Raw genomic sequence first — 12035 nt, 5'->3', positions numbered from 1 at the left:
ACATACCTTGGTCTTACCCATAAGGTTTCACCCAAAGACTTTTACCCACGCACTATAGTACACTATATGTAAACAGAAATATTAATAAAATAATGTAACTGCAGTAAAAACTTTGGCAGTAACGTAGTACATTCATAAATTCAGATTCAGGTAAACCCTGGCATATGTATAGCTTCTACATGTGTAGGTTATTTATTTTTTATTAAACAACAAGCTTGCTTTATTAAAGTCACATGAATCTAACAACGGCATTGAGGAGCTTTGCATGGTTATAAACAAACAAACAATAATGGTTATTTCCATAGCCTATTTGTTTTAGTTATATTATCATATATATATTTTTATTTTTATAACAAACCCTTTTTTCATTTTTTTTTTTTTAACTGTAGTTACACTGAGCTAACCATGGTGATGAGGAGCTATCTAGGGTGTTACATTTTAGTTAATGTACAAGAACCACTGCTAAATAAATAAATAAATAAATAAATAACTTATGTAAGTAAGTAAGTAAGTATGTCTTAGAGTAAGTATACTGGCTATGTAATAATGTTGTGGAGTATATTATGCTCAACTGAAGTCTCTACCGTCCGAAGAAAGACCGACGCGCGAAGCAACTTTATTGTTCCCTCTCCCGCAGACAGTGGTCGCTGCACGGGCGGATTGGGATGGATTTATAGCACGGAAAATCGCTGCGTTATGAATTTCATAAAATCTTTGCTTCTCAGCTGTGGACTGTATTCTTTCGAGATCTTGCCAGATTTGTTTATTCACTCTCCTCTGTTAAATACGTAAGAACGGAAGAAGTGTACGATTTTTAGAAAACATCTTGTTGTTTGTAAAGCAGGCCGCTGAGCCCTCGGTTTTTCCTAACATTGAGTCCGGCATGGTGCGCTCGGCCCACGGGACACTCGCGGCATTTTACACCCGGTAAGACCCGACAACGCTCTTCGAAACGGCGCGCGCTGCAACAAGTTCTTTTGTTTTGATATAGGTTATATGATCCCAACCTCTATATTTCTTATTTTAGCTACATCTGAGTTTAGATTGAGTTTGCTCAGTAACGTATCGTAAACACAAAGATTAGGCAGATTCGCGTAGTTAGACGTTGACGAGCATGCTATGTTATTAGCAGCTAAGCTAGCTACTAGCGCTTATGGTTCAACAAACAGTTTTCTGCTATCACAGACCGCGTTGCTAAATCAAATACATTTCTTTTTAAATTAACAAATCCAGTGGACACAGTGCAATTAATTGTGCATTGCACATAATAGCTTTTAACCTTATTAGCATCGTCCAAGTGTAAGTAAGCTTTTATATATGCAGCTCTAAACTGTGAATTCACTATTAATACATATGTGTTTAGTGACGGTTTATGTTATTACTTTGTTATTTATATGATTATAAATGACCTATAATGGATCTCTTTCATAAATGTGCAGTTTTTGTATCTGTAACGCATAAATGTGTATAAAAGTGTTACGACGGTCTTCTCAAACACCTCTCTCTAGATCTAACCCAAAGTAATGAATATCAGGAAAAGATAGGCTAGGAATTATGATTTATTTATTTATTTATATATATATGTATATGTATGTATGTATGTTTAGGAATTATGTTTAATAATTTGCACATTTTGATCATAAAATATATAATTATAGCAGCTTTTTTGCTTTTGCCTTTATTGTATAAAGTCTTGTGTTAAAATGAATAGGCAACTTGTTTAGATTGAGTCTCTTGACCATAATAAAGGCGGCAGGTGCATGGATGTAGAACTTTAACTAACCAAATGAAGCAGATAACTGCATCCTGATCCTATTGGACATAACTTTTTTTCAGAGTTTAGAGTGCATGTAGTGTTATTTCCATTGTAGTATGTGTGTCTTTCTTCAGTTTTCTCAGCTATTTGTCCTCCACTCTGTCTACAGGTGCCGAACCATGGTATCCACCCAGTCCCTGGTTTGACTGCAGCGGTCGTAGTAGCGAAACATTTCTCATCTACGATTGACTGAGAGCTGTCGTCACGGCCAGCATACTTCTACAACACTCTACTCTGAATACAGCAGTCTTGACAACATTGCAAGCTGATTGGTGAACCACTCTGAAGTGAAGCTGACTCTCCACAAAGGCAACTAAGTGAACTGTGGTCCCCAAACAGAAGCAATACCACATTACAAGACTTTTTTGTTACATTGACATATTTGGCCAGAGACTTTAGAATGGCATCTGTTCCTGTTTACTGCCTGTGCCGTCTCCCTTACGATGTCACCCGCTTCATGATTGAGTGTGATGTGTGTCAGGACTGGTTTCATGGCAGGTGAAGTTGCATTTTGTAAATTAGAAATTTGAAAGCTAAATTGAAATCACCTTTATGGTGTATATGAATAGTTTATTTGCAAAAACAGATAACTGTCTTTTAAAAATGTCAAAAATCATGTTTTTATTATGTTATTTTGTTTTATTGTTAGTTAGCTGAATTTTTCAGTTATTCTTTAACTTAATAAAAATAACCCAACTGCAGTTTGACTGAGATTAATTGGAATGCACAATGAAGAAACATGATTTTTAAAAATTGTTAAAAATGGAGTTATCTGTTTTTGCAAATTAACTCTTCATACGTTATTTGTTTGCAATTGTAATGTAATTTTTTTCTTGTGTAGTTGTGTTGGTGTGGAAGAAGACAAAGCGGCAGATATTGACCAGTATCACTGTCCTAACTGTCAGGTGACACATGGACCCTCTGTCAGTAAGTGCCGCAAATACTGTAGAATCTGTATAACTGGTATTTTGTTGACCTGTAGATGAAATGCATTATTTTCTTTCTTTAAGATTTGTTTTATTTTCCTAGAACATTTCTTAAGAGTGCTAGGATTATTCTGACTTCACGTTTATCCAGTTTTTTTTTTCTATCATTGAGATACTATTATAGTTTTTATTATAATTTTGATATTTGCTTCTCTCTCAGTGCGCAAACGTCGGGGGGCTTTTAAGCACTCTGATGCAGGAGTGAGCAGAGACTCAGGACGACCTGTGAAGACGGGCAGTGCTCAGTTTGTCAGGGAGCTACGCAGCCGCACTTTTCCCAGGTATGGTCACAGGACGATTATTTATTGGCAGGTCAAAATTAGGCCACTAGGTTACCTTTCTTAACCCAGATTAAATTATATCTGATCAGACTTTAAGCCGTGATTCATACCATTATACTGGGGCGAGCAATCTGTGGTGTTAGTGGATTTTTATAAGATGATGAGTATGCTGGAAAACGTATTTGACATTTTATATGTTTGTGTTTAGTGCTGATGAAGTCCTGCTGAAGCCGACTGGGGCCCAGCTCACGGTTGAGTTTCTAGAGGAGCGCTCCTTCAGCGTGCCAGTCCTGGTCCTCAGGAAAGATGGTCTGGGCATGAATTTGCCCCCATCATCTTTCTCTGTATCGGATGTAGAGCATTATATTGGTAAATAGCTCTGCATTGCCATTCTGTGCTACTTTTTCATGTTTGCGAAAAGTCATTTTTACATGTTTTATTATTGCTTCATAGGTGCTGACAAGGAAATCGATGTGATTGATGTCATCCGTCAAGCAGACCTGAAGATGAAACTGGGAGAGTTCGTCGAGTACTACAACAGCCCAAACAGAGACAGAGTGCTCAATGTGATCAGCTTGGAGTTCTCAGACACCAGGTACGAATTTAAATCCACAAATGTCCATCTGAATGTGTACGGCTGTAGCAGCGGTGCTTTGAAGGCCTCATGAAATGGAAATTGATGGTTTATTGATCTTATTGTGATCGAATCATTCATAAACTCTGCCCCTTTCTTACAATCAACCACATGATAACTCACCATTTCACTCTGCCCCTTTCTTACAATCAACCACATGATAACTCACCATTTCTGTCACATCACAACTTCAAAGGGGTCACCTTGGAAACTGCCCTATAATCATTGTCCCATCACAACTTCAAAGGGGTCACCTTGGAAACTGCCCTATAATCATTGTCCCCTTTTGTAGGTTGTCAAATCTAGTGGAGACACCAAAGATCGTGAGGAAGCTGTCATGGGTGGAGAACCTCTGGCCTGAGGAGTCTATTTTTGAGAGGCCTAATGTGCAGAAATACTGCCTGATGGGAGTGAAGGATAGTTACACAGACTTTCACATTGACTTTGGTGGAACCTCTGTGTGGTACCATGTACTCCGGGTTAGTCATATTTAGTGCAAAATAGCAGAGAAAGCAGGGAATGTCTATGTATTTCATTATTTCAGAAAGCATCATGCTTTGTCCTCAAGACAAAAGTGGTCTTATGTAGTTCTTTTTGTACATGTCAGGGCGAGAAGATCTTTTACCTCATTCGTCCCACTGCTGCTAACCTGTCGCTGTTTGAGCGCTGGAGTTCCTCCTCCAATCAGAATGAGCTGTTTTTTGGGGACCAGGTAGACATGTGCTACAGATGTTCACTGAAGCAAGGAAACACCCTCTTCATCCCAACAGGTACTGTCTCTGTTCTGCCTGATTTATTTCAAAAATAACGTTGTTTGCATGTCCCATGTGACTGAGAAGTTACAATTAGATTTAGAATGGTGATTCTTTTTGTGATAATTGTCTGCTTCAGGATGGATTCATGCTGTTTTGACCCCTGTGGACTGTTTGGCATTTGGAGGAAATTTTCTACACAGCCTCAACATTGACATGCAGCTTCGGTGAGATGATGAATGCGATTTGTCTCCTATCTCGAAGTAGTATTGTACTCGGCTTTTTCATTGGTCATCCCTTTCTTTTTTTCTGTCAGAGCGTATGAAATAGAAAAGCGACTGAGCACAGCAGACTTGTTCAGGTTTCCAAACTTTGAGACCGTGTGCTGGTATGTTGGCAAGCATCTGCTGGACACCTTCAGAGGTGAGGTTTCTCCTCAAAGCAAAGGGCTGTTTTTACTGCTTATTTTTGATTTAATACAACATTCTTTTCTGTACTTCAATTTTTATCACTCCGCTTTAGGTCTAAGAGAGAATCGACGGCATCCTGCCACGTACTTGGTCCACGGAGCTAAAGCTCTGAATAATGCTTTCCGCAGCTGGACACGGAAGGAAGTAAGTTTAATTGTGTTAAATGCAGAACTGGGTAATTAATAGGCTGTATATGTTCTATACAAATGATACATTCACAAAACATTCAGATGCTTTTGGGAAACGCAGCCCAGTTCATTTTCATTTCCTTGAATCCGTTCTAAATGTTTCATTTAGTTCATTCAAAACTCTGGTTCAGTAATTAATTTGCATCATCACTGGAAAATGTTCACTAAAAAACTTAAGTGAATATATGTTGGTAAGTGTTGCTAATATTTGAATCATATAAATAATAATAATAATAATATATTTCCTTGTGTTCGTTTAGTGAAAAAGCAACTGAAAATCCAGATTTTATTGTATGTACTTGTAATTTTTAGTACATTTGTTACAGTATAATTTTTACTATTATTGGAAAAAACAGCCTTTTAAATAGTAGATTTATACAGAATTTTGTCAAAAGGCTAAAAAGAAGAATTTTAGATATGTCTGTGATATGTCATCTGTCTTAAATTATGTGCTGAATGTTTCAAATACTATCATAAATCACTTAATAGCAGTTATGTGTGATGATACAAAGTTTATATTGGTTGTTTTTGTGATATTTTTTTTCAGTCCCTGGCTGAACATGAACATGAGATACCAGAGACTATAAAGACCCAGCAGTTAGTGAAGGATCTGGCAAAGGAGATACGCCTGGTTGAGGTGAGAGTAGCTCTGACTTAAATTTTCAAGAAAAAAAATCTAGTGTTTTTTTTCTTAGTCGATTTTTGTGTCTTTTTTTGCAGGATATCTTCCAGCAGAACATCGGCAGGAGTGGGACACCATTTGGTGGCTCTCAGGGTCTTCCCTCTCCACACCCCAAAGCTCCAGTAAACACAGCCCTCACTTTTGGCCAGCACCCTGGTAAAAAGAAAGGCCCCAAGTCGAAGGATGGATTTGGAGGAGGGGGTGTCTGCCCTCCAGGAGCTAAGAAAAAGATCCAAAAAGGCAAAGAGATAAAAACAGAAGCCGGAGAGCTGGACCTGCTGGAGATTCATACCAAACACACGCTCAAGAAGTTCCAGCCAGGGTGCAAAGTGAAAAAGAGCAAGGTAGAATTAAGAATACTTGAATCAATCAATATTATGTTTATAAAATTACCATTCAAAAGTTTGGGGTCAGTAAGAATTTTAAGAAAGTATTACTTTTAATCAGCAAGAATGGATACAGTAAAGACATTTAATGTTGCAAAAGACATTAACAATTAAAACAAGACATTTACAATTCATGTTTTAAATGAACTGTATGTTCGTCAAACAGCGCAGCTCTTTTCAACATTTAGAATAAAAGAAAATAATCATGTGCCAATGAAGACTGGAGTAATGGCTGCTGAAAATTCATCTTTGCCATCACAGGAATAAACAAAAAAATAAATGAAATTAAAATAGAAAACAGTGTTTTAACATTGTAATAATAATATTATCGTTTTCATTGTTATTTTGATCATGTAAATGCAGCCTTGTAAGCATAAGAGTCTTACCGATCCCAAGTTTTTGAACAGTATTGTACAGATTGTTATAGTTTTGATTTATTATTATTATATATTCTCTGCCTGTTATATTATTACTTTTCACCTCGAGTAACTTTGTTTTAAAAATGTTAAATAAAAAAAAATACTATTTCCTTTTCAGCTTGAACTGCCTGATGACTGTCTAGATGATTTTGAAGAGAAGATCAACAAGAGCAAGCTTAAGCTTGTGCTGACTAACGGAAAGATACAAGGGTAAAACAGTTATCTTCCCTCATTTCCCTCTTGTCAGGGATTTTCAGTGTTACACATTGACACCTTTATTTTAATACCTCCTCTTCTTCCTCTCTTAGGAAGAAGGGTCGTGCTGGCAGTGCAAATGGAGCCGGGAGTTCACTTCAGCAGTTCCAGCCCCACATGGCTACTTTGTCTGACTTTGATTCAGAAGACGAGCTTCAGATTGATGAAACGCCTCCACCTCGCCGCAGACCTTCTCTACCTAGCAAGAAGAAATTAGCTGGTAAAAGATTTCTTCATTTGCTTGCATGATTTCATTGTTTATGCATCATTTACTCGTATTTATATCAACCCAAACCTATAAGACTAACATTCTTCTGTGGAAATATTTCAATTGAATAACATCTCGATATGAACTTATAGTTGGCTCAATGGTGTCTTTAAGGTCTACCAAGGAAACTACCTCGGGCCAAACCATGCAGTGACCCCCACAGAATCCGAGAGCCAGGAGAAGTGGACTTTGATATTGAGGTATGCAAGTCTATTTTAGGCAGCTTCATATTCCTCTCTAGGTATCTGGTTGTTACCAGTTTTATATCTTGTTGTAAAATAGGAGGATTACACCACAGATGAGGAGATGCTTGCAGTGCAGGGTGTAAAAGGTGGAGCAGGTGGGATTTTAGACTTGCTCAAGGCAAGCAAACAGGTGGCGGGTCTCGATTCTGCACTGAGGTACTCAATGCGCACATTTGTTTTTATCCTAATGTACATGCTGATCATTATTAGCCTTTATCTCAGTAAAATATGCAGTTATGTACTTGCTGTTATACTCAATTCTGTTGATTTTCCCCTTACCATCAAGGAGGAAGCACCAGCCTCCCCCAGCACTCGTGATGCTATCCAGGGCATGCTCTCGATGGCCAACCCTCCATCTTCCTCATCCTCTTCCTCCTCCTCCTCCTCTCCTCTGTCCATATCTGGAGGAGGTGAGATGCTGGGGCTTATGAAGGAGAAAGGAGGGAGAGCTGGGTGGATAAGTGGAGTCAAGAAAAGCGAGAAGAAGACCACATTTCAGAGGCCAGGAAAACGGCCCGTTAAACGTCCAGCACGGCACCTCAGTGATGAAGAAAGCTTGGATGAACAGGAGACCCTGGGTACCTGTTTTAAAGACTCTGATTATGGTGAGTTCACAGATTCATCAACGTTTACACCAAGGTTGCAAACATACACAGCAGAGGAAATACTGGGACCCAATGGGATTGTTTAAAGGAGAATTTCCACCTTCTTCTACAGTGTATCCATCACTAGAATCTGACGAGGAGGATCACATAAACAAGTCTAAAATGAAAAGAAAGCGAAACTGGGATGATACACCCTGGAGTCCCAAAGGTAACTGTGTTTTTGATTTAGGATTTTGTGGCATTTTATTTTCGAAACGGTTCTAAACATCATTTCTTCACACGTCCTCAGCCCGTGTGACCCCTACACTGCCCAAGCAGGAGCGACCAGTGAGAGAGGGTGCAAGGGTGGCATCTGTAGAAACGGGGCTTGCAGCTGCTGCCGCCAAACTGGCACAACAGGTGAGCTTCTGTCCAGAACGTCTGTAGATGTGGACTGTTTCATACCATTACTTTGTGTGTGCACCTTTAAAAGTGTTTGTTTGATTTTTTTCAAAATATCCTTTGTATATACAGTCAAAATTTGTTCATGTCATATTAATTTTAGTACATTTTACTAAAATGGCATCTAATTATAGTCTTTGAAAAATAACATTTTAGTTAACAAGGAAATGTAAAATTAAACCAAAATATTAACTTTTTAAATATATGACATTATATATATATTAATTGAGGAATAAAAACATGTATAAACATGATCTGTTTAAATAAAATTACGTTTCAGTTATTTGTTGTCCATGTTTTATAGATGTTTTAGTTCGTTGTTGGAGAAAAAGAACTGTTGGCGTTTTAACTGTAATTGGATTTTTAAAACATCCAATTATAATCATATTTTTTTTCCAAAAACATTGCTTTTAAACATACACTATGGATCAAATGTTGTAGTCTGTAGGATTTTTTTTAATGTTTTTGAAGGAAGTCTCTTGTGCTCAAAAATTGAGCATTTATTTATTTAAAAACAGTAAAAATAGTTATATTCTGTAATATTACTACAATTTAAAATAGCTGTGCTGCATAATATTTCTGTGGAATCCTACTGACATATACACATTTTGTTTATAAACATTAATAATATTTTTATTGTATTTTTTTTCATCAGTGCTATAATTTAATATTCATAAAATTATTTGATTTTTGTCATTATGCTGTTTTTTTTGTTTGTTTTGTCTTTATCATTGACAATCAAAAAAACTCTTTTTGTCAGTATTTTTCTTGACAAGATTAACACTGAGCTAAACATCTTGTTACTTTAATACCAGGAACAGCAGAAAACCATAACCAAGAGAAAATACACCAAGAAGAAGGTCCCTCAAGAGAAAGTACACTCTGCAGCTGCCCAGCTCCAGCGCCAGCCGGACTCTGCGCCCGTGTCTCCTCCTCTGCCCTCTGAGCCTCCTGTGGACTGCATAGTTGAGGAGAGGAGAGTGGAGGTGTACTCTGCCAGCCTGCTGGACCACGAGTACACAGCAGGACCGGGTCCGTTCAGCCCAGGGGGCCCGAGAGGAAGTGGTGCCATGGCCCCTGGCGTGTTCCTGACTTCAAGACGCCCATCACTCTCTCCTCAAAACAGCAGCAGCTACTCTCCCTCTGCCCCCTCACCCGGAGGGCTGGCTTCTTCAGTGTCACCAGTAGCATGTCAAGGTACCTGGAGTTACTGTACGTTACCTATTAAAAGTTAAGTGTTCGGAATCACGCTGAATTTTTTCACTCTTCTTTCTCACAGGAAAACGTCCAAAGAAAGGACTTGCTACAGCTAAACAGAGACTGGGAAAAATTCTGAAAATACATCGAAACGGCAAACTTCTCCTGTAGTTTGATAATATGGAGAGGAGACTGCAGGGAACAATAGAGGAGGAGAAAACGAAATAGGATGAGAGAGGACCTGAATGATTTTGGTGTTAATTTATGTGACTGTTTTATGGTTAATGTTCTGCTAGCCTGGTTTTTATTTGCATCATCGGGACGAAAAATAGAAAGGACGGTAACTTGCTGTGATAAATTCAATTGAAATCCATTAAGCATGGTGTTTCAGAATAGGAATTCTATTTGAAAAACAAATCGAGCTAAACAGACGGATACATTAATGGAGTGATGACTGTATTGCTAATTGTTTTTGAAAACAAATTGTTCCCTTAAACCCTGTTTGTTTCATAGTTATTGAGTTTTAGTTTTAACATTGTATATTTCTTAATTAAAAAAAAAAAAAAAGAAGCTGAATGGAGCACTTGATGTTAGATCAAATAGCCTAAAGCCATTGCAAACAAAAATATTACATTGTTCAGAAGGTTTATTTGAAAAACTGATTCCCCAAAAAACAGGATTGAGGTTGCTGTTTTCCTTGAATTGTCCCATGGATAAGAGGAGATCCAATTCTTTAGTCATTACCCCAGCAATTTGTAAATGTCACACTTTCTCATGGCTATTTGTCCTGGTCCAATCTCCTCCTGAAGCCATGCATATTATGTTTACATCCTTCATTTAGCATCTTTTCATATCAAATTATTTTATACCATAGAAGGCAGTTTGATACACAATTGACTGTAATTGCTGTAGATGAAGTCCAGTAGTAATGTCTCTTTGCTTGTTGAAATGTTTTTACAGTAGTGTACTAACACATTTTTATCAACAGATGTATTTTAGATGTGTATATACTTTAAGTTCGTCTAGTTTTATTTGTTTTCCACTTAGCATGGACAGCATAATATCCTGCCACCATTTGGCCAGGGTTGTCTTTCCCATCTATAGTTCAGCTCCATGTTGTAGAGGTTGAGTTCAGTGGTGGGCACATTTTAGTAATTGTAAAGAACACAGAAATTGACTTAGAGCAGTTTGAGAGCATATGGGTGGTTCTGTAGGTTCAGTGTACATATTTGGTGTTTTATTACTTTTTATTATTGTTAACGTTTTTCTTTAGAAAGAAATTGCATTGGAATCTTTCTTGAAACACCTTGTACAAAAATACATGTTTTGGTAAATAACAGCAGAAGAGTTGTTTAGTTGGTTTTATTTGTATAGGATAATTATGCTGTTATTTTTCATTGAAGCTTATGATATTAGCAATGTGATGAAGTTGATATTCTATTGCTATTTCAATGTTATTGTTTATTTTATTTCCCCCCATTTATCAATAATATTAATTTTATTGTCAATATACTTTAGTTTGGCTTTTATACATATAATACTCCATTCTAGAAGAGTTAAATGTAATGTTTTATTTTGTAATTTTATGTAATGGCAACAATATTTTTTTAGTTTACTCCTTTGACCATTATGTCTATAATCGGCACCAAAAATGTTGATAAATCAGTGGGCCAGTGTAAATATTATTTTACTTTTTTGTTTGTTTTTTCCTAAAAATGTCACAGATTGTCACCCTGCCGAACTGTCATCATGCCATCCACATGTAATTAGAAACTTGTTTTGATGTTTGTAGAAATTTGTTTTTGAACGTAAAATAACGGAAGACAGTTGTTGGAATATTCTGTTAAAACCAATTATTTTTTAGACATTGTTTTCAGATGACTCTGAAATTTAAAAGGATATTTCTGTAATATTTTGAGGGTTTTTTTGTACATTTTTTTTTTGATTTGTCATCATCTTATCTTCACATCGTCTCTTAATGTTGCTACTTACACTCATATTTTACTAAACATCTGTGCCTTCAGTGGAGTCCCAAACATGGCAACCTCTCTTACTGAAACTGTGCATCTCTGCACATCTTTTGATACTAGATACTTCAGTTAAATAGCAACAGCTATTCAGGATTTCTGGAAATTGACAGTGAAAAATGGGAATGATGTGAAGCAAGATGTGCAACAAAGAAAGTGTTCAAAAACCTCAAAATATGTAAGAACTGACTTTTAAATATGTACTTATTAAAACTTCCATTTACTTAAGTTATTCTCCTCTTTATCACCTGAAGTTAATTGTGTGCATTTTAGGATTTATTTATCTTTTAACCATTTTCTTGTCTGTTAAAGTTTATTTTGAATTGATGTTGATCACACAGTTCCTCTCAGGGTTTATTTTGTATCTGATATCATTTTGATAG

General features: G+C 36.9%; 1 protein-coding gene across 1 annotated transcript; it reads left to right on the top strand.

The window, feature by feature from the left end:
- The first annotated feature begins 611 nt into the window (after window positions 1-611).
- On the top strand, window positions 612-11880 carry LOC109075367 (histone lysine demethylase PHF8). Its single transcript, XM_042751240.1, has 22 exons — window positions 612-927; window positions 1926-2314; window positions 2658-2743; window positions 2963-3083; window positions 3292-3452; window positions 3537-3678; window positions 4010-4196; window positions 4325-4487; window positions 4609-4696; window positions 4786-4892; window positions 4992-5083; window positions 5675-5764; window positions 5848-6153; window positions 6733-6824; window positions 6923-7089; window positions 7252-7337; window positions 7420-7557; window positions 7669-7987; window positions 8100-8195; window positions 8277-8386; window positions 9244-9625; window positions 9708-11880. The coding sequence occupies exons 2-22, from the start codon at window positions 2217-2219 to the stop codon at window positions 9794-9796; spliced, it is 3120 nt and encodes a 1039-aa protein (XP_042607174.1). The 5' UTR covers window positions 612-927; window positions 1926-2216; the 3' UTR covers window positions 9797-11880.
- Window positions 11881-12035: the final 155 nt, after the last annotated feature.

Source organism: Cyprinus carpio, chromosome B23, assembly GCF_018340385.1.
Source record: "Cyprinus carpio isolate SPL01 chromosome B23, ASM1834038v1, whole genome shotgun sequence".
Taxonomy (NCBI): Eukaryota; Metazoa; Chordata; class Actinopteri; order Cypriniformes; family Cyprinidae; genus Cyprinus; species Cyprinus carpio.
This window is presented reverse-complemented; position numbering and strand designations above follow the sequence as displayed.

Bases quoted from the DNA above. Each gene is read 5' to 3' on its own strand.
- LOC109075367 (XM_042751240.1), top strand. From the start codon at position 2,217: ATGGCATCTGTTCCTGTTTACTGCCTGTGCCGTCTCCCTTACGATGTC. The intron at 3,453-3,536 runs GTAAATAGCTCT...ATTGCTTCATAG, and splicing joins GGATGTAGAGCATTATATTG to GTGCTGACAAGGAAATCGAT. The intron at 6,154-6,732 runs GTAGAATTAAGA...TTTCCTTTTCAG, and splicing joins GCAAAGTGAAAAAGAGCAAG to CTTGAACTGCCTGATGACTG.